At 48.3% G+C, this 23,816-nt stretch overlaps 1 protein-coding gene across 1 annotated transcript in view; it reads right to left on the bottom strand.

The window, feature by feature from the left end:
- Nucleotides 1-21,460, bottom strand: part of CDH20 (cadherin 20) — a 56,059-nt gene extending 34,599 nt beyond the window's left edge. The window contains exons 1-5 of the mRNA XM_061400352.1: nucleotides 21,215-21,460; nucleotides 10,544-10,838; nucleotides 9,680-9,799; nucleotides 6,709-6,876; nucleotides 3,197-3,384 (exon numbers count right to left, since the gene is read on the bottom strand). Coding sequence (XP_061256336.1) covers nucleotides 3,197-3,384; nucleotides 6,709-6,876; nucleotides 9,680-9,799; nucleotides 10,544-10,838; nucleotides 21,215-21,460 — 1,017 coding nt within the window. The remainder of the gene's footprint in view (nucleotides 1-3,196; nucleotides 3,385-6,708; nucleotides 6,877-9,679; nucleotides 9,800-10,543; nucleotides 10,839-21,214) is intronic.
- Nucleotides 21,461-23,816: the final 2,356 nt, after the last annotated feature.

Here is a 23,816-nt window from a genome sequence, read left to right as displayed (position 1 = left end):
GCAGTCACTTTATTCTCTTGGAAAGTGTCTCCCTGCCTCCCAGGACACCGCAGTCTCCTGACTTTCCTCTGCTTGCCTGGTCTCCCCTCCTCAGTCTCCTTGCTTGTCTTTGCCCTCCCTGACCTCACCATGTTGGGGTGCCACAGGGCTGACCTCACTGCTCTCTTCTCTAGTGATGCTCACTCCCTTGGCATATTATTATTATTATTATTTTTACTTGCTTTTTGACTCTCAAATTTATATTTCTCACTCAGAACTCTTCTCCAAATTCCAGATTCCTAAACCAACAGCGACTATATATCTCCACTTAGGTGTCTAATGGACATTGCAAATGGGACATGCCCAGAACGGAATCCAAATATTTCCCCATCTCACTTAGCGCCAGCTCTATTCTCTTTGTTGCTCAACTGACTCCTCTTTTTCTTCCTAACAGATTGAATGAGGATGTGAAAGAAAAAGAGGACTGTTAGTCCTACTTTCAAAATATATTCAGATTCCGACCACTTCTCACAGCCTCCATTCCCAATAGCCTAGACCAAGCCATCGTCCTCTCTTACTGGATTATCAATAGCACCCCAGCTGGTCCCCCATTTCCATTCTTGCCCCTTATGTTCTTTTCCCAACACAGATTACACAGTAATTATTTCATAGTAGAAGTCTGTGATGTCACACACCTGTTAAAATCCTCCAGTTCTCCACGTTAGTCAGCGTCCTTCTATCTGCATACACGGTCCTAACACAGCCTGGCCCCCTGTTCCTTTTCTGACCTCATCTCCTGCTAGTGTCCTTCTCGAACCTTAGAAAGCCCCTTTCTGTTGTTGAAACAAGGCAGGCCGAGTGCCATCTCAGGGTCAGTGCTCTGGCTGGCCCTTTGTCTGGAACTCTTTAACTACGCGTTCCCTCATCCACAGGGCTGCCATTCACGGCTCTCACCGAGAGTCATTTGTGGGGCTCCTAGGATTGTGCATCATCAATCTGCCCAATTCTGTGCTGCCACTCTGCCTACTTTTTCTTTTTTTTTATATTTAGTCATTCGGCTGCACCTGGTGCAGGTTGTGGCCTGCGGGATCTTTGGTTGCAGTGCGTGGGATCTAGTTCCCTGACCAGGGATCTCTGGGAACACAGAATCTCAGCCACTGGACAACCAGGGATGTCCCGACTCTGCCCACTTTAAGTCTTTGTATAAATGTCACTTCTATATGAGGCCAATCCCAAGCATGAAATTAAATTTGAAGTCATGTGGACTCGTCTGATCTCACGCCCTCCTGCCCAGCACTTACTACTTTCCAATATACTAGTTTATTGACTTACTTGCTGTTTTGATAGTCTTCTTCCCCTTTTAGAATGTAAATTTCAATAAGGCAGAGGTTTTTGGTCATTTTATTTACTTTCTACATTAAATGCAGTGCCTGGCACATATGTAGGCACTCAACAAATGTTTATTGAAGAAATAATTGAAGATATCTTGGGTTTTACAGTGTATTTGAAATAGAAGAAAAGATTAAACCAATAGTTTTTTGAATTAAAGTTTTAACATCCTGATATATTTATTAGGATGTTAAAACTTTAATTTTATTAGGTTCTGTCTTTCAGCTGAGTATATACGTATGTGCTTTATGCCACAGAATTGATAGCTTACATTTAGGAAACGTGTTAACTTACTATGAAGCAGAGAGTTTCAAGTGGTGACATCACTCAGCAGCTATGCTTGATAAAGCCTTTCCAAGTCTAGTAAGCATCCGTGGGTCTTTACATAGCAATTAAAAAACCCCTGCCTGTTATTTATTGATTAATAATAATAGGATAGTTTGCTTGATCTGATCTGATAGTTTACTGTGGTCAAAATGAGGTTATTTGAATGCAGATATTGGTTAAGTCATTAACATTATTAGAGAATTAAGCTATGACAGGTTTTTTTTTTTTTTTTTTTTTTAAGTGGCTAAGTAGTGAGCTTTTTCATGCTGTTCATGGGGTTCTCAGGGCAAGAATACTGAAGTGGTTTGCCATTCCCTTTTCCAATGGACCACATTTTGTCTTGGGCTCTTGGGCTCCAAAATCACTGCAGATGGTGACTGCAGCCATGAAAGAAGCTTGCTCCTGGGAAGAAAAGCTATGACCAACCTAGACAGCATATTAAAAAGCAGAGACATTACTTTGCCAACAAAGGTCTGCTAGTCAAACCTATGGCTTTTCCAGTAGTCATGTGTGGATATGAGAGTTGGACTATAAAGAAAGCTGAGTGCCGAAGAATTGATGCCTTTGAACTGTGGTGTTGGAGAAGACTCTTGAGAGTCCCTTGGACTGCAAGGACATCCAATCAGTCTATCCTAAAGGAGATCAGTCCTGAATATTCACTGGAAGGACTGATGCAGAAGCTGAAACTCCCAATATTTTGGCCACCTGATAAAACACTGACTCATTTGAAAAGACCCTGATGCTGGGAAAGATTGAGGGCAGGAGGAGAAGGGGATGATGGAGGATGAGATGGTTGGATGGCATCACTGACTCAATGGACATCAGTTTGGGTAAACTCCAGGACAGGGAGGCCTGACGTGCTACAGTCCATGGGGTCGCAAACAGCTGGACGTGACTGAGCGACTGAACTGAACTGAAGGGTACCCTTCCTGTAAAATGATGACATAGCCAGTGTTTACATGTGAACCAAAGGAGTAAGGGGTTTTCTCTGTTGTTGTTTTGTCTGTGTTTTTGGCCTTGATGTGCAGCACACAGGATCTGAGTTCCCTGAACAGGGATTGAACCCGCACACCTTGCCCTGGGGTTTCCTGGGTGGTGCTAGTGGTAAAGAACCTGCCTGCCAATGCAGGAGACACAGGAGATGCAGGTGGATCGATCCCTGAGTTGGGAAGATCCCCTGGAGAAGGGAATGGCATCCCAGGCAAGTGTTCTTGCTGGGCTAATCCCATGGACAGAGGAGCCTGGGGGGTTACAGTCTGCGGGGGTCGCAAAGAGTTGGGCACAACTGAGCAACTGAGCCGGCACATGCCCTTGCCTTGTAAGTTGGAGTCTTAACCATTGGACTGCCAGGAAAGTCTAAGAGGTTTTTTTTTCTTAATGATAGGAAAGTGTTTATCAGAGAATTTAAAGCAATGCTATTAATAATATAACAGTCCTTACTAATATTGCACACACGCTCAAAGCCTTCCCTGAAATGACTTGGAAGAAGGAGCTCGGTTACCTTCTTCACGGTTATGATGCCCACTTGGAAGTTGGGATCCGTGTTGATGTCGAATGCGTCCGCCCCGTCCCCATCCACGATCGTGTACTTCATCTCTGCGTTGATTCCTTCATCCAGGTCCTTGGCAAACACCCTCCCTACAGTCGAGCTAACCGGAGCTGATTCCAACACACTCATCTGGTAATGTTCTGTGAAGAAGTCAGAACATGCAGTTTTTATAACCTGTCACTACACAAAAAAAAACGCCTCCCCCGTATCACATCACATCCGCCAGGCTGTGCAAAACATCTTTTTCATCATCCTAAGTTAAAACTTGAGTTCTACCAATGAAAAAACAGATCCAAAGGGCTAAGCAGACGTTACTTGGTCATCGCCTGCACTGGATGTCGGATGAGGAGGGGCCAAGATATGTCGATCACGATCCCAGGAGTAGGACAGGACAAAAGAAAATATTGCTCACCTTAGTGAATGCACCTCCAGGGTGGTAGGGAGTGCCCTGTTTTCCAGCCTTTCAGTCCCTCCTGATGCACTGGTCCCCCAGTGTTAATTCTGTTGTGGTCACAAAGTGCGCGTGTATTCCGTTTGTGTTTGAGACGCAGGCGTTTTCCTCTGTGGCCCGGCCGGCACGCCGAGCACCCGTCCGTGTCCAGCTGCCCACGTTCGGTGCTGACCAGCGCCCTGCAGGGGAGGCCCGGCCCCGGAGCCGCGCTCTGCCGGCTTCTGCGCTGGCCGTCCCTCGGGGTGTTTGCACTGGGGCCTGTGCCCTGGCGGCTTCTTCACGGACACATCTCGGTGCTTCTAGTTCTCTTTTCTGGAGGATGATACCCCCAGAGTTCTCACCTGTGTGGGGAGCTCAGAGCCGGTGATGTTCTTTTCAACCTGATAGCCTGAATCCACTCGTTCAGTTCGTGTTCATCTCCGCAGAGGAGCATTTTCATTAACTTGCTCCTCTGGGGCTCAGCCCTTTGACGCTCCTCACTCTCCTGTCAGCCATGGTGTGGATGACTACAGACTCAAGCAAACAACCACCTTCTCGGTACCTCGGTAGGTACACGGCGCCTCTGGTTCTCGTGCGCATTGCGGGCTGTGGGGTGTGACCCTGGGAAGTCGGGGTGTGAGCGCTGCCTTCTCACATTGACCTGGGGGCTGACGGCACCCAGCCAGCGCTCAGCGGCCTCCCTCGCGCGGGAGGAGAAACGATGCCTATTCTTCGCCAACGTGAGCCAGGAAGTGGCTAATGTCTGTGCTAAACCGCAGGCGCTTGGATTTCATGATCTCTTTGCATTCTCTTCCAAAGTTGTTTATGGAGCAGACTTTGCTACTGCAGAACATGTTTGGGAAAAACAATTTTCTCCAGGAAAGTCAGGCGTTCTGTATCAAAACAAACATCTTGTCCGTACAATTTCTACACATAATGCATTATATTAGAAATAAGTAGCCTGAGGTCTTGATATTCCATTATATTTGGTTAAATTAAAGATGATGGAGCGTCTTCAGTATAAAATAGGAGGTGTGTCATTGTGTCAACAGCCCCTAATCAGTTATGAAAATATTTGTGAAAAGAAAGGAAAGCAATCTAACTTCCCTGCAATAGGTCCAAATCTCTGTGAACTGTGTAGTAACTGCTCTTCTCTTTCTGCCTTCTCGGAGACACTGTCTGGTCTCAGATTACAAAGCCAGAGGACAGTTCAGGGACGTTCAAGAATCTAGTGTGCACAGTGTGAGCCGTTCATGAAATGGTAAAGACGGGTCAGCAGAGCACGGAAGAAGCCAATCCATATGTCATTTCATAAACTGTTTCATGATGCTCTAGTCTTCCGAACTGTAGGACCAATCAACTTAGTAACCTCCTTGTTCATATCACTTGTAAAACACTCATCTGGGATCTTGTCTTTCGGTTTCATCTCATGGGGACTTTATGGATACCAGCTGTATGTAAATATCTGAATTTTACTCCTGTTTTTACATAGATAAATGGTTTACCCACAGTGTGGCTTTTCAGCAGATGGTCTGGTTTGGCTCTGTTTTCCTTTAGTGGTTGTTGATCCTGGGTTCCCTGGTTGAGTCTTTCACCTGGGATTGGCTCTGCCGCTCTCACTTCTCCAGTTGCTCCCTTTTAGAATCTGCTTCTCAAATTCACACCTCCATTCCTGGTCTCCTTTCCACAGCCGTAGCTCTGTACTCCACCCTCCTTAATCCCGCCTGAGTGTCCTGCTGCCGCTTCACGTTCGAGGCAGCATCTGTCTTCCTCCCTGCCTGCTTGCCGCTTGTCCCGCTGGGATCCTCTGTTTCATCCATTAGAACAATCTTTTTCCCTGTCGCCCAGACCTACAACATCATTGTTATCTTTGACTCCACCTTCCCCTAGCCAAGAAATCAGAGACAGAAATCCAAGTTTTCTGATTTGTCCCGTCCTGTTCCACTACTTCTTCTGTTTCCTTACGTTCTTATCAGTTCAAATCTGGCCCATGCTAAAAGCCTCCTACCAGACTCCTGCTTCTAGTCTCCATTCTTGCCAACCAGTGCTCTGCGTGGCTACCAGCTTAGCCTTTCCTTATGACCTTCACTTGCTCAAAACCTTTGCAGTGACCTCCATTAGAAACGGAACGTTTGAATCAATAAGAGAGGAGGTCTTCATTTTCGGGATCTTGGAACATAAAATTACATTTGCAGCTTTATTTCTAGGGCTTTATATCCCATATCTAGAATGTTGCTTGAAACAAAAATTTTTTAAGTGAATGAACAGCTTCCCCCTTCTGGAATGTTTTCTTTTTTCTCCTGTTTGACTGTGTTAATTCTTCAATACCTAGTTGAACTGTCATCCTTTTATTAAGTTTTTTACTCATCTTGGTTTATTGTGAAGGCGTCATTCTGCACTAACCAGGTGGCACAGCAGAGGCTGCTTCCTGCTTAAACTTTGATGAATACCAAGTCTATGTTCTCCCAAGTGGACTTTAAGCTTCACAAGGTCAGGGACTTCGCTTCAGGAATCTTGTGCCCCTGATGCCCAGGGCCCTTACAAAGCAAGCACTCAGTGCCTGCTGTGAATCGGGGGGTTAAATGATCCGGTGGGTCGCTATGTTCACCTCAAGCTTTGGCTGAGTCTCCCTGCATGCGTTCTCAACAGGCACAAAAAATCGATTCTTGTTGGAGAGAGGTGAAAAAAACTTAGATATTACAAATCTAAGGTTCATCCCTACCCAACAAAATCTTCTTGCTTAATATTTAATTGTATGAGGGGAGCAGTCAGGGCATGACACTCAAGGGAAAAAAGGGTCTAAAAGGGCTCTGGAGGGAAGTGATAGTGAAAAATAGAGCAACACTGGTTTAGTGGTCTGGGAAGTTGGATCTAGGAGGGAAATGGTGATGTAAGAATTGCATGATAAGTGTCAGAAAGGAACCCAGGAATAATTGAACTCAAAGAGGGACTCAGACCGGCCTTTCTCTTTCGCCTCCGTCACCGCTGCGTCCCTCTGACTTGAGAGCTGCGCTCTTGCCGGTTGGGTACTCACTCTGGGGGAAGCGGGGTGGGTTATCGTTGACATCTGAGAGGGTGATGTTGACTGTCGTGGTCCCCGCCAGCCCTCCGAGCTGCCCACCCATGTCCTTGGCTTGGATGATCACTTCATAGTACTCTTTGGCTTCTCGGTCCATGTTCATGAGCGCAGTCCTAATTACCCCTGCAGGATAGAAACGAGCTTTGTTTTTAAAAGTAAAACCACCAGTCCCATTTTAAAGACTGGGTTCTAGGCTTCTCCCTGTGCCTTGTCAGAGACGCAAGGCACCTGTTTTATTACACTTGCGGTCAGAATGTCCTTTTAGCTCAGTCGTGTTCAACTTTCTGCGACCCCATGGTCTGTACCCCGCCAGTTTCCTGTGTCCATGGGATTTCCCAGGCAAGAATACTGGAGTGGGCTGCCATTTCCCTCTTAAGGGATCTTCCCAACCCAGAGATTGAACCCGCGCCTCCTACATTTCAGGCAGATTCTTTACCACTGAGCCATCAGGGAATCCCCAGCTTAAAAAAAAAAAAAAATGCTGTGCTTAAACAGGGGGTGAATGAGTAAAGATTGTTACAGCTGGAAGGGCCATTTCAGTTCAGTTCAGTCGCTCTGTCGTGTCCGATTCTTCACGGCCCCGTGGACCACAGCACGCCAGGCCTCCCTGTCCATCACCAACTCCGGGAGCTCACTCAGACCCCTCTCCGTGGAGTCGGGCTTGGCGGGCTGGTTTCTACAGCGCATTCCTGAGAAAGACCAGCAGGTGGCAGCAGTGGCCCTCTAACAGACTTGGGACCTGTTGGTCTGCAGCGACTTCAGGGCTGCTCTGTCTCACCAAACAAAACTGGGCTTCAGGTGGGGAAACAAAGCCTCACAGTCAGCAAGTCTGCGATTTTAGATCCTTCTGCTTTAGCTCTCTCTCCAGTCGCTAGAGCCCTACTAGTGTGAGGGACTCTTCTTCCCATTCCTAGGCTGCTTGCTCCTGCCTCCCCAGGGCCTGGAAGCAGGGGTGGAATTCAGATTTGCTCTTCTTTGTCGTCGTATGTTCAATCCGTTTTATTAGGTTCTTCCTACCTCCGTGCTTCCCTGTGTGCTGTGAGTTAAGACAGCATAAAAGATGCTCTGAGATGTTTATTGTTAACATCCATACGAGATGAACTTGCCCAGACGATGTGCAACATCAGGGTATGATAATGTGCTTCCATTTAGGGAGAAGGGTCTAAGTCAGAATCCTGTGAAATGTGTTGTTTTGATCCTGCCAAGGATGTGTGGGCATGTTTGATCCTCCTTTTAACGCTTCCACTTAGAAAAGCTGACTTCTGTGCTCTCTAGGCAAAGATTAAAGGCTTGTTTACTGCACGTTTAAACATGACCCTTGGCTCAGTAGGCCTTTTGCATGCCACGGGGAGAAATGGGGAACCGCAAACCTGTCCTCGCTTTACTCCTATAATGTATATGTCGCATTACAGCAGCGACAGTCTAAAGTGAAATATGCAGTGTTTTCTTTTTATAAATGCTCCCTGGGCATGGCAGTAACTATCTTTTTATGTATTTTTGACCTTAACACTATAGATGCCCCTTGGGAGCTGTCAAAATAATGTAAGTTTCCTCTTAACGATGTAAAGGACATATTACCCTCTTCCTGCCTGTATTTTTCCTCCCTGTGGGCACCCCCTCATGGTCCCTCCCTCCATTTGTAGAATGGTTAAAATTACTATTTTATAGAAATCCCTACCTGGAACCTTTTTTTCTTTCTTCCTACTAATTTATACTCTCTACTTTTATGACATAATTTTCTGAATGCCTGGTTCCCCGAGGACTTGTGGAAAAAATTATATCAGGTTGCTAATAAAATGTGTTTTTTTCTATTTCATGTAAAGAGATGACTTTGAGTGTTTGGCCTTGACTTTGTCTCTGTGGTTGTAAGTTTCTTTGCTCCATTTTTTTTTGTTAATTACTCTTAGGTCCGTATGTTAATTTTCCTGTATGTAAAATGAAGTAATAATGCTTCCATATATTTCACAAGTTTACAAGATTGTTGGGATGCTCAAATATGATGAGATCTATGAATGTATTTTAAAAGGGAGAAAGTCTGGCACGAGTGCAAGATAACAATATGGAATAATATATTATTATATATTAATAGCAATGATATCTGAGTTGCTCTGCCCAATTCAAAATGGTTAAAGGGAATTCTTCATAGATAAACTATACATTCTGTTGTCAAAGTTCCTGAGTAAAACTGAAAACAAAACAGAACACCCAAAGCAAACTGACTTGTTGGCTGTTGCCTTGTTCTTTTCTAGACGTGGCCCGTGCCTGCCCAGCTCCCTAGGTGTTCCCCCTGTCGGAGCGTCCCTCTGAGCACCTCCTTTCTCGGGGCCCACACCCCGTGCTCTGAGCTCCCTTCATTCCAGCCTTGCTCTCAGCTTAGTACGGGGTGGACTGGCGGGAGGAACACTGGACCGCGGGTCAGGGGACACACCTACAACCAGGAGTGCTTTGTTAGGTCTCCAGTCACGACTTCCTTATCCACTAAGTGAGTGTCGATGGACTGGAAGATTTGCCTAAGGCTCTTTCTAGTTTCAAAACCAATTATCCTGGTTCTATAGTGAGCCCAGGTTACTATGCCAGTCCTCTTGGGTCTTCTTGAAGTTATGAAAGACCTTACTCCTGGGGAGTGAGTACAGCCATAGCATTATTGATATTATTATTTCTTTGAAGGCTGGTGAGGAGGTCCTTTTGCAGAGGCAGTTCTTCGGGCGTCTCCCAGCAGACCAGCACACCGTCTGTACGCCGCGCTGCTCTGACCCCGCGGGCAGCGCTAGTTTGCTCTCTTCATCCCGACGCTTATAACCATCTTCCGAGCTAGTGCACTGTCTGCAGAGTTCTTGAAATGGAGAGTTGTGTCTGTCCTAAATCGCAGTTACAAATTAGTAGAGAATAAAACAAATACCTCTGACTCGACTGCCCCAGCACGTACCTGTTTTGGAGTCCACAGAGAAATACGGCTGGCCCTGCAGAATGCTGTACACCACCCGGGCGCTGTTGCCGTAGGTCGGGTCATCAGCGTCGGTGGCCGTCACCTGGATGACGGAAGTCCCTGAGGAAGAGAGGCGGTGGACACCCGTTCAAGCGGAGTTGCTCAGGACTGGATGCAGGCCTGAACGGGCAGTTTTAAGCATTTGCAAATGTTATGTCTGCTTCCTTGGGAGGGCCTGTTTCTAGGTCAAGCTTCTACAACTGCTTAGCACAAAAGTACCTCTTTAGTGGGGATGGGAGTTATTTGTGTCTTAAATTCTTAATGACTTGTAAGGCCAGCGCAGGCTTTGGGCCCCGCATTCCTCTTTCGGTAATACCAAAACGCTTCTCCCTTATGAATCAGACATTATCTGCCTGCCCATCTACCACCTATCTTTTGTTTTGCTTTTTAAGAAGCAGAACTGGGGATTGCCCTGGTGGTCCAGGGGCTAAGACTCCACGCTCCCAGTGCAGGGGAGCCAGGTTCAGTCTCTGGTTGGGGAACTAGATCCCACATGCTGCAACCAAAGATCTCCCGTGGCGCAATAAAGGTCGAAGATCCCAGATCCCAGGCGCCACAACCAAGACCCGGTGCGGTCAGATAGATACGTGGATAAAAATCGATTCAGAAGACCCAGAGCTGAGTGACAGCGCTAGGCTTAGTGTTGCTGCTGTCTGCACTGTGGCTGATTTCACGTCTGAGTGGCTCGGTGCAGCTTTGTGTTTGGGGGGCTGTTCTGCACTTTCTCTCTTTCTCCACCTTGAGGCGGGAGGGCCTTCTAGAGGGGGACTGCTGTTGGTGAGGATCAGTGCATGCCCGCCTTACCCACTGGTGACATTTCCGGCACCGTGGCGACGTAAGGCCCGTCCAGGAACTTGGGCTCGTTGTCGTTGATGTCTTGGATTTTGATGATGAACTCGGACTCCGGCTCCATCGGCCTGCCCGTGCGCCTGTCCAGGGCCTGAGCCCTGAGAGTATACTGGGCCCTCTCCTCTCGGTCGAGCCTCTGAATGGCATGGATGTCGCCGGTGGTGTCGTCGATGGTAAACACGACGCCTGCGCCTTCTCCCGAGAGGATGTATTTGATGGAGCCATCTCCCCGGTCCATGTCTGAATGAAGCTGAGGGGGAAAAGCACCGACCTCTCAACAGGTGTCGAAAATAAACAGATTCTCAGTATGGAACAAGTGTATGATTTCCTTTCAAACAGGAAGACTGTTTCCCACTCAAATGTTTCCTTATACAAAGAACTAACCTGCTTTGAACATGGCTGTATCAAAGAGCAAATATAAGTTGATGAACAAGCAAAATTTCTCCACTTCACATTCAGTATCATTAGTACTATTTTTAAAGTTCTCTCCCTGAGAAGTACAGACAATAGGCGTTCTGGGACGTGTCGGACCCGTACTGTATTGTATTGTGTCCCCTGCTGTGTTGTCCCATGTACAACAGGAGCGAGTCTAATGAGGAGGAATCCAGCTTTTCCATTTAGTCTTTTTTAAGGGATGAGTGTAAACATTTAAAAATGTAAAAGTGTTGATGTAAATTATTTTGGAATTTCAAAAACTTTAGGACCATCCAGGTTGGCTGAGAAGCTGATGAAGCAGCGAATAAAAACCGTCTGTGGCCACTGTGCCGTAGATACCGAATGACTTCTGGGGGCCCTCGGAATCCTCTCAATTCCACAGCTTCCCTCAGTAGGACTTTGCTTGCTTCTGTTGCAGGTATCAAAATGGAGTTTTACAGCTGGTTGTTATTCTCTGTGTCAGGGTATCTATCATTTTGTTGGGACCCGTTTCTGGCCTTGTAATTGACTCACTCAAATCTGTATGTAGAAGGTTGTGGTAGGCACATGCTTTTATCTGCCCATCCAACTATATTTCCTCCCAAATTACTCTGTGACGACTCTCAAAATGAGCCCAGGGGCACAGCGCTCATTTTAAGCCTAGAAATAAACTCTTGCAGCTCTAATGATAGTCAATGTGTATAAGTGGCAAGAACCCTAGAGTTTTGTGCCATCTTATAACAGTCCTTCTCTAAGAGGGCAACGAAAAATTAATTACACGCAGTCAGTCACCACTAACTCTTGTTGCTGGGCTTGCACAGTTCAGTGATAAAGTCCGTGAGATTCAGTTAATAAAATAGACCAGTTTAGGCCAGAGAGGCAAATATATGTGGCCTGAAGACTATCTGTATCAGTTATAAATTGAGTGCCCTTGACAAATGATTTAATGTTTATAATTCTCAAGTTCCTCGTATTATAAATGTAGAGAACAGTGTTAATTCTTCCTTTGAAGGTTTGTTGGGATCATTAGAAATTAATGTATGTAAAGCGCCTAGAGTTCCCATAATAGGAAAGCTATAAATGGGACCAATTATGACGATGATGTACATGCAGAGAGAGAAGGGTGTTAACATGCCCAGCTCTCCCGTACTCCCTTCGAACCTCCAGGATTGCAGCAGAGACGACAAAAGCAGCCTGTTGGCCGTTCTGTTACGCACAGCCCAGGGTAAAGCTGGGGAAAGCTGCCTGGAGCACTGCTGGGACAGCATGAGTCTGAGTGTTAAGTGGCACGGACACCAAGAAAACACCAGAAAGTGTATTCACAGCATCTTGAGACAAGGATGGGCTGGGAGGCTGTGGCCGGCTTTGAGCTGATCTCAGACAGACTCACGGCCAAAGCACACAAGCAGTAATTTTGCTGCCTAGAGGGATTCAGCTGTGTCTTATCCAGAGAAGGGAAATAAGAGAACAAAACTGACTGGAAAAATAGCTGTGGATTTTTTTCTACTTAAAGAATTCTATTTAGAATATAAAGTCCTAACATTTCCTCATTCCTTATACATTATTATTTTCCACATTCTATATCTTCTATTTATTTCGTTTAAGACAAGCAAGGTGCCTAGCTCTTATTGTGTAGAATGGAAAGTCATTTTATTTGGACCTGGCCACAAAGAAATGAAAATCCATTCCATCTGGAACTGTGTTCCCAGGCAGAGGAATGGAATTGGGAGGAGGAGGACAAAGATCTAAGGATTAAAAAAATATCCTTATATATTTCTGCATGTTTACATACATATGTATGTACATATGTAAATATAAATATAAATATGTGTGATTTTAAGGCATATAAAATAGGACTTTCACTTAGAGTGAAGTAGGGCATGGCAGATTATCCAGGGGAGAAAGAAAGAATTGAAGCTGACGTTAGAGAAAATATCCAGGGTTGTTTGGAGATATCCTAGCTGTCATCTAAAAAGTTTTGTCCTGTGAAACTTAAGAAGGTGAAGCGTCATTGTGATTATCATTGGCCAAGTTCAAGTGCTCTGCCTATGGAGAGTGCTTAGTAAGTAACAGGAGGCTAGAGAGCTTTGCTGCTCAAGAGATGGTCCTGGCTCCTCGGGAGTCACTCGACTGGCGGACGTCAATGGCGTCCAGGCTGAAACTGGATCTGTGATCTTGAGTTTTGCTCTGTATTGAGAGAAGAATTTGAGGCACTTTCTAGACTGAGTTCCTCGAAGTCAGGAGCCGTGTGGTTTTCATCTTAGTGTGAGTCTCATGTGTAGCAGATGCTCGGTAAGGTTGTGTGAATGAGTGGTATAGGGTGTAGCGTTGGAGTTAAAGCTTTTAGTGAAAGCAGGTTGTCTTTGTCTTAAAGGAGCTGGCAAGCATCGCTCAGGCAGCGTCTGTGCATCTTTGTGCACAGGAAAGGGGGGAGAGCCTCACAGAGAAGCAGGGCCACCTCCTAGGAACAGGAAGACCTGCTGTTGCTGTTCAGCCGCTCAGTCCTGTCTGACTCTTCTCGACCCCACGGACTGTAGCCCGCCAGACTCCTCTGGCCATAGGATTCTCCAGGCAAGAACACTGGTGTGGGTTGTCATTTCCTTCTCCAGCGGATTTTCCCAACACAGGGATTGAACCCGTGTCTCCAATGGCAGGAGGATTCTGTACCTCTGAGCCACCCGGGAAGCCCAACAGGAAGCGTACCAGCTATGAAAAGTGCCTGGGTCTGCTTACGTATAACTCATTTCTAGGGAATACACATTTGACCCTTGAACTACGTGGATGTGAACTTTGAGGGTGCACATATATATGGATTTTTCCTTTTCAATTATAAATGCTGCAAACAGTCCTACGCATGCGTCTGTGGAGCAGAACCGCGGATTCAGAGAGCCGTGAGCACAGAGGAGCCGTGGGTATGCACCACAGGCCAGCTCTAGAGTGACGCCTGGGTTTTCCCACTGTGTGGGGGGTTGGTCCCCCTAGTCCCCACGTGACTCAAGGGTCAACGAAAATCATATCAGTTCAGGATCTAGTCAGGGAACAAAACCCACACCAGTCATTCTAGAAGAGAGAATTTAACATGAAGGATTGAAAAGGAAAAATGTTGAGGTATCATTGGAGATGATAACCAGTAACTCGAGGAAACAGCTTGTGCCCCTCTGGCTGGGGGAGCAGAGGGCAGGAGTTGGGGGCTCTTGGAATCTAGACGTTTGGAGGAGGCTGGGCTGGAGCCCTCTGAGAAGGGAGTGTTATCCCCTTGGGCTGGGCTCCAGGAGTTTAGAGGTGCTCCCCCGCCTCAGTGCCCACCCCCCATGGAGCTAAGACTCCGACCTCTGAGAAAGGGGTGTTATCCCCTTGGGCTGGGCTCCAGGAGTTTAGAGGTGGCCCCCCCCCGCCTCAGCGCCCACCTCCCATGGAGCTGAGACTCCAACCTCTGAGAAAGGGGTGTTATCCCCTTGGGCTGGGCTCCAGGAGTTTAGAGGCCCCCCCTCCAGCGCCCCCCCCCCAACCCTGCATGGAGCTGAGACTCTGACCTCTGAGAAGGGAGTGTTATCCCCTTGGGCTGGGCTCCAGGAGTTTAGAGGTGGCCCCCCTCCAGCACCCACCCCCCATGGAGCTGAGACTCTGACCTCTGAGAAGGGAGTGTTATCCCCTTGGGCTGGGCTCCAGGAGTTTAGAGGTGCCCCGCACCCAGCGCCCACCCCCCCATGGAGCTGAGACTCTGACCTCTGAGAAGGGGGCGCCCTCCAGTGGATGTGTGAGGCTGGGGTGTGGAAATGGTTCCAGAAACCAGAAGCAGCTCCCACAGATAAAAGGAGCAGGTCCTCTCCTCCCGCCTCTGGTTCTCCCCCTAGAACATTCCACTCTCAGGACCTGGGAGCTGCTTGGAAACGGAGGAGCTGTGATGTGCAGAGTCCCAGGCCTGTAGAGTATGGGAAGGAGAATACAGAGCTGAGAGACACTAGCCTAGTAGCCAGCACAGTGAAGTGAACTGAACATTAGGTTCTCCAGTCACAGAATGTACATTTGGTTGCAAAAATTGCAAAGAAGAAATATTAACAGCTTTTCTCTCAGTCACTCAGCAAATTGGAATAAAAATGTGCTTTATATGTATCCATATGTAATTCAGCTCACACTGACTGAGTACCAGCTCTCTGGAGGAAGGCGCGGAGCTTCGGGAATGGAGTTGGCACCACACAGTTACCCCCATCCTGGGAAAACAGCTTTGTTATCCTAGACAGAATAAGACAGCTGGATATCCTACTTAGCCTAACCTTGCTTTCGTCTCTAAGATCTTGAGCCAGAGGAGTAGTGAGTGATGGGAAGTACATGAAGCTCAACACGGGGGTGATGTTGCTCCTTTTCGCCGTCTTTCATGGTGCCGCGTATGGTTCCAGGAAAGCAGTGAGTGCTCACAATTTGTGGTTAGACAGCTTCCGCACCCTTGTTAACCTCAGTATGACTTGGGACCACAGATTCATGCACGAACACAAGCTCGCTGCATCCACCTCTTTGCATATGTCAATATAATCTCGCTTTGACTCGACACTGCCTTGTTCCTGGGAAGCCCAGTGTGGATTTTGTAAGGCCATACCAATTACAGGTGATAATTGTTGCTGTACTCCTTTCTGAAAAAAGCAAATACTCAGGCAGGCTCTCTAAACAGACGTCTTCCAGAGCTCATGGTGACGAGCTGAAATGCCCCTGGGAGAGAGGGCTGGGTTCTCTTTCAGGAGAAAGTAAGGGGAAAAGCGCCTGGGTGAGTGAGCACACACCTCCTTTCCTGCGCAGGCGGCAGACCCAGTCCAGGGCGCAGATTCGCACTGAGAGCTGGTTGGTCAGGATGACTGTGGAGGTGCGGGGGATGGCCTGTGTCCCGGGGTGGTGGGTTAGGACAGGGTGAGCCCCAATCTTGGGCGGTGCTAGTGGTAAAGAACCTGCCTGCCAATGCAGCTTGATGGAAGAGACACGGGTTTGATCCCCAGGTCTGGAAGATCCCCTGGAGGAGGGAGGGCATGGCAACCCACTCCAGTATTCTTGCCTGGAGAATCCCATGGAGAGGAGCCTGGAGGGCTCCGGCCCACAGGGTCGCACTGATCATGAGCACTGGAGCGTGCTGCACGGCTGAGTGCTCCCACCTTCAGGGAACAGGCTTGGTTACATTTCTGGTCTCACTGACACCGTGGACTCTTCTGTGTGTCTCTCAGGGCGAGGTCTAAAGTCACGGCCACATACAGGCCAAAGAAAAAGAAAGCCCATGGCTTCGGTGTCAGATTTCCTATTAACCTTCTGTGTAACTTTGGGCAAGGACCGTAACTTCTCCGAACCTTCCCTTATTTAAATTATCCAGGAGAGGTGACTTAATACTTATTTCCTAGCACTGTTACGATGACTGAACCGTCTGCCTTATGCGCATGAGACTGACATGCAGTGCTGTGGCACCCCAGGAAAGCGTCAGGCCCCCTAGTCTTTCTGAATTTCCTGTGCTAGGTGTGTGGTGTCAGGGAAATGTAGGCAAGGCCAGGACCAGGTCTCAGTTTGTGTCCTTGGGAGAAGGAAGGAGGGCTCGAAATTGTACAACCACACAAAGCAATTACTGAATACAAAGGTGTTTTCCAAAACTTATTTTAGCAGGAGCTATGTACTCCTTGGAAGGAAAGTTATGACCAACCTAGATAGCATATTCAAAAGCAGAGACATTACTTTGCCAACAAAGGTCCGTCTAGTCAAGGCTATGGTTTTTCCTGTGGTCATGTATGGGTGTGAGAGTTGGACTGTGAAGAAAGCTGAGCACCGAAGAATTGATGCTTTTGAACTGTGGTGTTGGAGAAGACTCTTGAGAGTCCCTTGGACTGCAAGGAGATCCAACCAGTCCATTCTGAAGGAGATCAGCCCTGGGATTTCTTTGGAGGGAATGATGCTAAAGCTGAAACTCCAGTACTTTGGCCACCTCATGTGAAGAGTTGACTCATTGGAAAAGACTCTGATGCTGGGAGGGATTGGGGGCAGGAGGAGAAGGGGACGACAGAGGATGAGATGGCTGGATGGCATCACTGACTTGATGGACGTGAGTCTGGGTGAACTCCGGGAGTTGACGATGGACAGGGAGGCCTGGCGTGCTGTGATTCATGGGGTCGCAGAGTCAGACACGACTGAGCGACTGAACTGAACTGAACTGATGTGTGTCTAGTTGGGAGAAATGTTTTACAAATACCGAGTTGCTAGAAATCTTTGGAACTCTGAATGGAAGATGTATTCATGATGGAAAATGCTTTTAAGCTGGGACCCTGAGAAACTTGAACATGGCTGAGCGGAGAGGAGGGGACGGTGCGTCCCGGGCACGACAGCGGCCCGCACACACCTCTGGGGCAGGGACTAACGGGGTGTGTTGTGTCGGGCCGGTAAGGAGACCCAGCCTGACGGAGATCAGGGTGAGACTGGAGCTATCCCAGTGTGGGGGCTCATTTTCTGGCAGTGCTTGCCCTGTATGCTGAGAGCTCTGATGAGCACTGCAGAGCCACAGTGCTTCCTTAATCAGACGAGTGACGTGATGGGAAGGGCGCTTCAAGGAGATAAACGGCCGGAGTCCCGGAGGGAGGGTCCAGGAGATCCTCCCTTACTGCGCCAGCTCAGTTAATCTAATCATGAAGACCCGGAGGACCACAGGGAGAACAGATCTGGAGAGGATGAATGACTCAGAGAAAGTGGCAAGGAGATACTGGCAGGATGTGGTGACAGGTGCATGAAGGAAGAGAAGGAGAGGAAGTCAAAGAAAACCCACAGGTTCTGAGGCTCAGGGGTTTGCGGGTACATTAGGTGTGCGCTACTGAGCTGCTCAGTTCCCGTAAGGAGCGCACTATGCGGCTGCTGCTCCCACTGTCGCTAGTCCTCATCCGACTTCTACCGCAGGGCAGCCAGCACTAAGATCTCACTCGGGACCAGGCACTCTGCTAAAGCACTTTCCCTGTGTTAGTCAGTCACTTAATCCTTATCACTGTAGGAGGTAGTCATGTCTGTGTGACAGGCACTGTGTTAGGTCTTGTGGGGGAAATGCGAGCGGTATCCTTGTCCTCACAGAGCTTATAGTCTGGTCTAAGGCTTCCCAGGTGGCTCCAGTGGTAAAGAATCTGCCTGTCAATGCAGAAGACACAAGAGACACAGGTTCGATCCTTGGGTCAGGAAGATCCCCTGGCGGAGCATATGGCAACCCACTCCAGTATTCCTGTCTGAAAAGTCCCGTGGACAGAGGAGCCTGGCGAGGTACAGCCTATGAGGCCGCAAAGAGTCGGATGCGACTGAGTGTGTGCACGCGCGCACGCACACACACACACGACCCCAGCAATACAGATATAGACAAATGAACAACTTAGATATTGTAGGTTGTGATTAGAATGGGGAAAGCCTAATGGTAGCGAGAGAGTCCAACAGGGGTGTGCCTCAGAGGACGGTCAGGGCAAAGCGAGGTGAGAAATGAACCCTCGAAGATGAAGAGGAGCCGACCCGAGGGCAGCCAGGACGAGCGCGTCTCACGATGCGGGGAGGAAGGCAGAGCCGGCCAGTCTGGGAGCTGCTGGAGGCCGCGTCCCCAGGTCCGGGCGGAGAGAGGGCGGCGGTCAGAGCCCTGGCTGAGAGGGCGGCAAGGGCAACGTGCCACGTGGCGGGGGCCGGCAGGGGGGGAGGGGTTGTGCTACGTGGCGGGGGCCGGTGCGTGCCACGGCCGGGGCAGGGGTGGGGGCGAGACTCGTGGCGGGGCCGAGGTGGGCGAGACACGGGCGGGGCCGGGGGGGGGTCGTGCCACGTGGCCGGGGCCGCAGGGGGTGGGGGGGGCGAGACTCGTGGCGGGGGCCGGAGGTGGGCGAGACACGTGGCGGGGGCCAGCGTGGGGGTCGTGCCACGTGGCCGGGGCCGGTGGGGGGGGTCGTGCCACGTGGCCGGGGCCGCGGGGGTTGGGGGGGGCGAGTCACGTGGTGGGGGCCGGCGTGGGGGTCGTGCCACGTGGCCGGGGCCGGTGGGGGGGGGGTCGTGCCACGTGGCCGGGGCCGCGGGGGTTGGGGGGGGCGAGTCACGTGGTGGGGGCCGGCGTGGGGGGCGAGACACGGGGCGGGGGCCGGCGGGGCGGCTGTGGGAGGAGCGGCCTCGAGAGAGGAGGGCGGGCCTGGGTGGCTCAGAGCGCAGCGGGAAGGCCTTGACGGCCCGCAGCAGGGTGATGCGGTCTGTGTCGGCCGTGTCCGCCTCTGCGGCCCCGTGGACTGTAGCCCCTCGGGCTCCTCTGTCTATGGGATTCTCCAGGCCAGAACCCTGGAGTGGGGTGCCATGCCTTCCTCCAGGGGATCTTCCCGACCAGGGGATCGAATCTGGGTCTCCTGAATCGCAGGCAGATTCTTTACGGTCTCACTCACATTTCAAAAGATCGTGTATGGAGAGTGGCTTGGAAGGAAGTGCGGACAGAAGTAAGGGTGCTGCTGGGGGGACAGGTGTTTGCGCAGGTTGAGATGACGGTGGGCGCGGGGGTGAGACGGAGGAGGGTTTGTTTGGCTCCGGACTAACGCGATCTGCAGGCACAGGGACCGAGGGGAGGGGCCGCCTGACCAGCAGGGCCCAGGCTTAGAAACTGGGAGGTGGCAGTGCCGCCACTGGGACGACCGAGGGCAGACTGGGTTCGGGAGGGAGATTGGGGACGCTTCAGTGGATGGAGGCCGAGGAGTTCTAAATGCGGAGCAGGAGGGTTTTCCTTCTGAAGCTCGGACGAGTGGTCTGAGCCAGGGACGGAGGCTTTGAATTCACTGCTTTAGGGGTTTAAAGCCATAGGGGTGAGTTTAAAACCACCCCCCGGGGATGGGTGTGATGGGGAAGACGCCACAGGTGGGCAGGGAGGACCGGCGAGGGGCTGAGAAGGGAGGAGGAAGAACAGGGCTGTGAACGCCGTGAAGCTGAGGGAAGAAGGTGAGTCAGGAAGGAGGCTGGGCAGTGGCGTCCAAGGCCCCCGTGGGGCGGCTCTGTAAACTGGAATCTCAGCTCTCGTGGTGGGGAGGTCCCGAGGAGCCCCGAAAACATGGCATCTGTGCAGAGACAGGGCGGAGGGCAGCTACCTAGCCTCAGTGGTTTAGCCACAAAGTTGTGTCCAACCCTTGTGACCCCGTGGACTGTAGCCCGCCAGGCTCCTCTGTCCGTAGTGTTCTCCAGGAAAGAATGCTGGAGTGGGTGGCCATTCCCTTCTCCAAGGGATCTTCCAGACCCAGGGATCGAACCCGGGTCTCCTGCACTGCAGGCAGATTCTTTACCGACTGAGCTACCAGGGAAGCCCACCTGGGTTGAGAAGTGGGTAGAAGTTGAGGAAAGAGCTTATGTAGACCACTCTTGAGAAGTTGTAGTTCTCTTATTATCCTTCTTCAACATTTGAGGAACCAGGTTAACAGGACTTGGTGACCCGCCGAGAGTCACTCTGGAAGCAATTGGCCGAGCTGGGTTTTGCACCCACATGTGTTTGACTCTGGAACCTGCACTCTTAGCCTGTGTGCTAAGCAAGTGTTTAAGTTATTTGAATGAATTATTTATTTTCTAATTAGTTCCTTGTTTCCCCTGTTCTCTCACTTAGTTGCTTTTGCAAAATGGCCTCTGATTAACATCCAAATAAAGTAAACACAGGAGAAAGCCCCGATTAAAAATGAAATGATGCTAGATAAATCAAGGGATTTCGAGTGTGAAGTCTATAAATATATTCATTGATTGTCTCCAGCAATCCTAAAGCACAAGCTAGGATCTTCTGAAATGAAGAATGTTTTATTCTTTTTTTTTTTTTTTCATCGAATTTTGGCCTCAGGCAATACCTGTGGAAATGCTTTGAAAAAAACAAACCCTAAGCTCCTCCCTTTGCGTTTCTCAGTTTACTTCTTCCTAATCCTGTTATTCCTGAGGCTGCTGCTGCCTGTGTGAGGACTTGAACAGTTCTTGCAGGACCCAAGTCTTTTCCTCCAAAAACCCAATTCCTAGCCTTTCCTACTCAGAACAGAGGCAAGAACAAAGAGAAGCCTTTCCTTTCTGACCAGTATCTGACAAAGCAAAAACTAGATCTCAACTAGCTGTCAATTAACATACCTCTAGTTTAAAATTGTTCTCAGGCCTCAGGCTATGTGAGCTTTCATAGTTCATATTCCTATTCAATTTCAGTATCCGGTATTTGGATAACTTATCGGTCTCTTTGGCAGTTCTTACCTTGCCGACATACAAAGGGTCGGTTCCAGTGTATTCCTCCAGAACAAAAAACTGGTTCCACACCCAGCTCCTCTTTGTCCGCGGGTGTGGCTGTGGCTTGTCTGACAGGAACGCTTCTAGTCTGCCTGGCCGTGTCGGAGCGCCCGAGAGAACAGGGGTAGTAAGGTCCATCAGTCCCCAGAAGTACAAGGACACGCCAAGTCCCAGCCAGCTCTTTGCATTGCTCATTCTACCAGAAGTCCACATGGGATGGCCAGGTTTCCAGAAAGTAAAGTCCAGGATGACAAAGCCACTGCACTTCAGTATTTTCCAGATAAAAAAATAATGCAGTTTATTGAACACTTATGCTTCCCCAGTGAGATCCAGATTCAAGTCAGTCTGCTTGAAGTCGACTTCCTGTCAAGTGAAGGAAAACACAGTTTGATGACGTCAGATTCTTTCCTGTGGGCTTATAGCAAGTTTTCAAGAAATGTCAGTAAATATTCGGCTTTTCTAGTCAACAAATGAAGAAGTCATGACATGTTACTGCTTTAGAAGTGTTTAAGTAGTAAATAATATTTTGATAAAAATAAGACAACTTATCTTGATTTAATCAATCCCAAACCTTCAAAAATGGATTTCAGCAGAAATAAAACTAGTGAATAAATTTCTTCACGTTGGTAACTAGAGGGATACGCTGTATTATTGATTGGCTTTTTGAAATATTTATGATAAGATAACCTCCTACATGCTTAAAAATAGCATTCATTTCCAAAATTGACAACTAATACTCATATTTTCATTAGCCCAGCTGCTTTTCTTGGTTCCTTAGAAAACCAAAAGCAAAATCTAACCATCTTTTTTTGCCATCACAATTATATTTTGCTTACTCCACGTTATTGATAATATTAGGAGTCAGACTTCATTTATAAACAGCCATGGATCACTTCTGACTTTAATCATTCTCTGAGCTCATGGTGGAATTTGAGTTTCACACTCCACTGCTTCAGCTCTGAAGCACTGATAGGGGCTGCTAATGTAACCTTTCTAGGATCCGAAAGGTCAGTTAATCATCGTATCTTTCACAGTAGACTTTAAAGTGCTATCAGTCACATGCTTCCCTGGGCACAGGAGAGAGTTCTCGCCAACATTATTTTTCCCCTGAGCTGAAAGACTCATTTAGGCAAAGGGATGTTGACTTCTACCCTGGGGACTCCTTTTCATCAGTCAAACTTCTTTTGTTGCTATGAGGTCAGATTGGCTGGTGACCTCACTCCTGAGCTATGACCTCATCAACCTTTTCTTCCTTTACTTGGGCTGGATTTAATGAGCTGGCCTAGCACTCAAGCCATTCTGTCAGAATAGTTAGAATGTCTTCTGTGGGTTTAATATTTTCACTGTTAATGTGGAGAACTGCTGTCATCTTCTTAGAACAAATGTGTTTATTTGGCCATTTCAGACCCACGCAACTAGGCAGTGCTCCCTTTCTACAAGCGGTGAAATCCACGCGCTGATGCTAACTCAGTTCCCACTCCCCCTGTCACCGTCAGAACTCGTGCTAGCTTCCTTCAAATACTCGCTATTGAAATGAACAAGAGAATTTAAAAGATATCCTGTAATAATCCCATGCAATATGCCATTTCAATTCTGTAGAAGAAGTCATTTGAACGAGAGCTGATAAAGAGGAATACGGTGGGGGAGACTGTTGAATTTCTATAACAGAATGGGAGGCTGTGCCTCTTATCGGTTCTAGCTCTAAAGGCAGATTGATTGTCAAGTGAAGGCAAGCTAGCTATGTCTTCTTTTGAGTGACATGTTGGTTAATATTAAGAACAATGGTGTGCTGGAAAGGGGGTCCCCAAGTATTACTTGTTCCTTTTCTCTTTAGACTGATCCACGGAAACCCAGCTCACTGATCCTTGTCTAAGGGGAGACCTTCTGGGAGAAGGAACCTTAACCCCCGAAATGGATTAGTGAGAAAGATTGGTGAGAGTTAGCTGTGCTGTTGCAGGGAGCTAGAAGATGCACTAAGCGCGTTACCGAAAAAAAAAAAAGGCTATTGCTAGAATGAATCCTGGGATCGGTAGCCACAGTGGGAATACTGCGTACCTTGTGAAACACAGACCCATCTGTAATTTCGCGCATGTTCGCTAGACTAAGGGTCAGACAGTTTGACCCCTGGTTCTGCTTTCATTACCTCTGACTTGTTGATGTCTATGAATTTTTATTCCTCTATTAAGCAGTGAATGCTATTAATAGTTCTCCCACCTACTTCACAGGATACCCATGAGGATTTGTTGGGACAATGTAGGTGAGTATGTTCTGTAAATGACTAAGGTGCCAACTGACATTTGAACAGCCACACGAGGAAACATTACTGAGTCATGTGTAGAGGTGATGAAGCTGAGCCTGAAACATATCTCTTGGGCACTTTTGGGGCCAAAATATATATGTATCTGAAAGGGCCCTATATATATATATTACATATAAATATATATAAAATACTATATAATATATATAATATATTACATATATTATTTTACAGATCTCTGAGTCTGTGATAAGTATTACTGGGGAATAAATTCTGGCCGAGACCAATTCTGTAATAGCCAAACTTTTTTTT

This window comes from Bos javanicus, chromosome 24 (genome assembly GCF_032452875.1).
Source record: "Bos javanicus breed banteng chromosome 24, ARS-OSU_banteng_1.0, whole genome shotgun sequence".
Taxonomy (NCBI): Eukaryota; Metazoa; Chordata; class Mammalia; order Artiodactyla; family Bovidae; genus Bos; species Bos javanicus.
The sequence above is the reverse complement of the archived record's forward strand: the minus strand, read 5'-3'. Positions and strand labels throughout refer to the sequence as shown.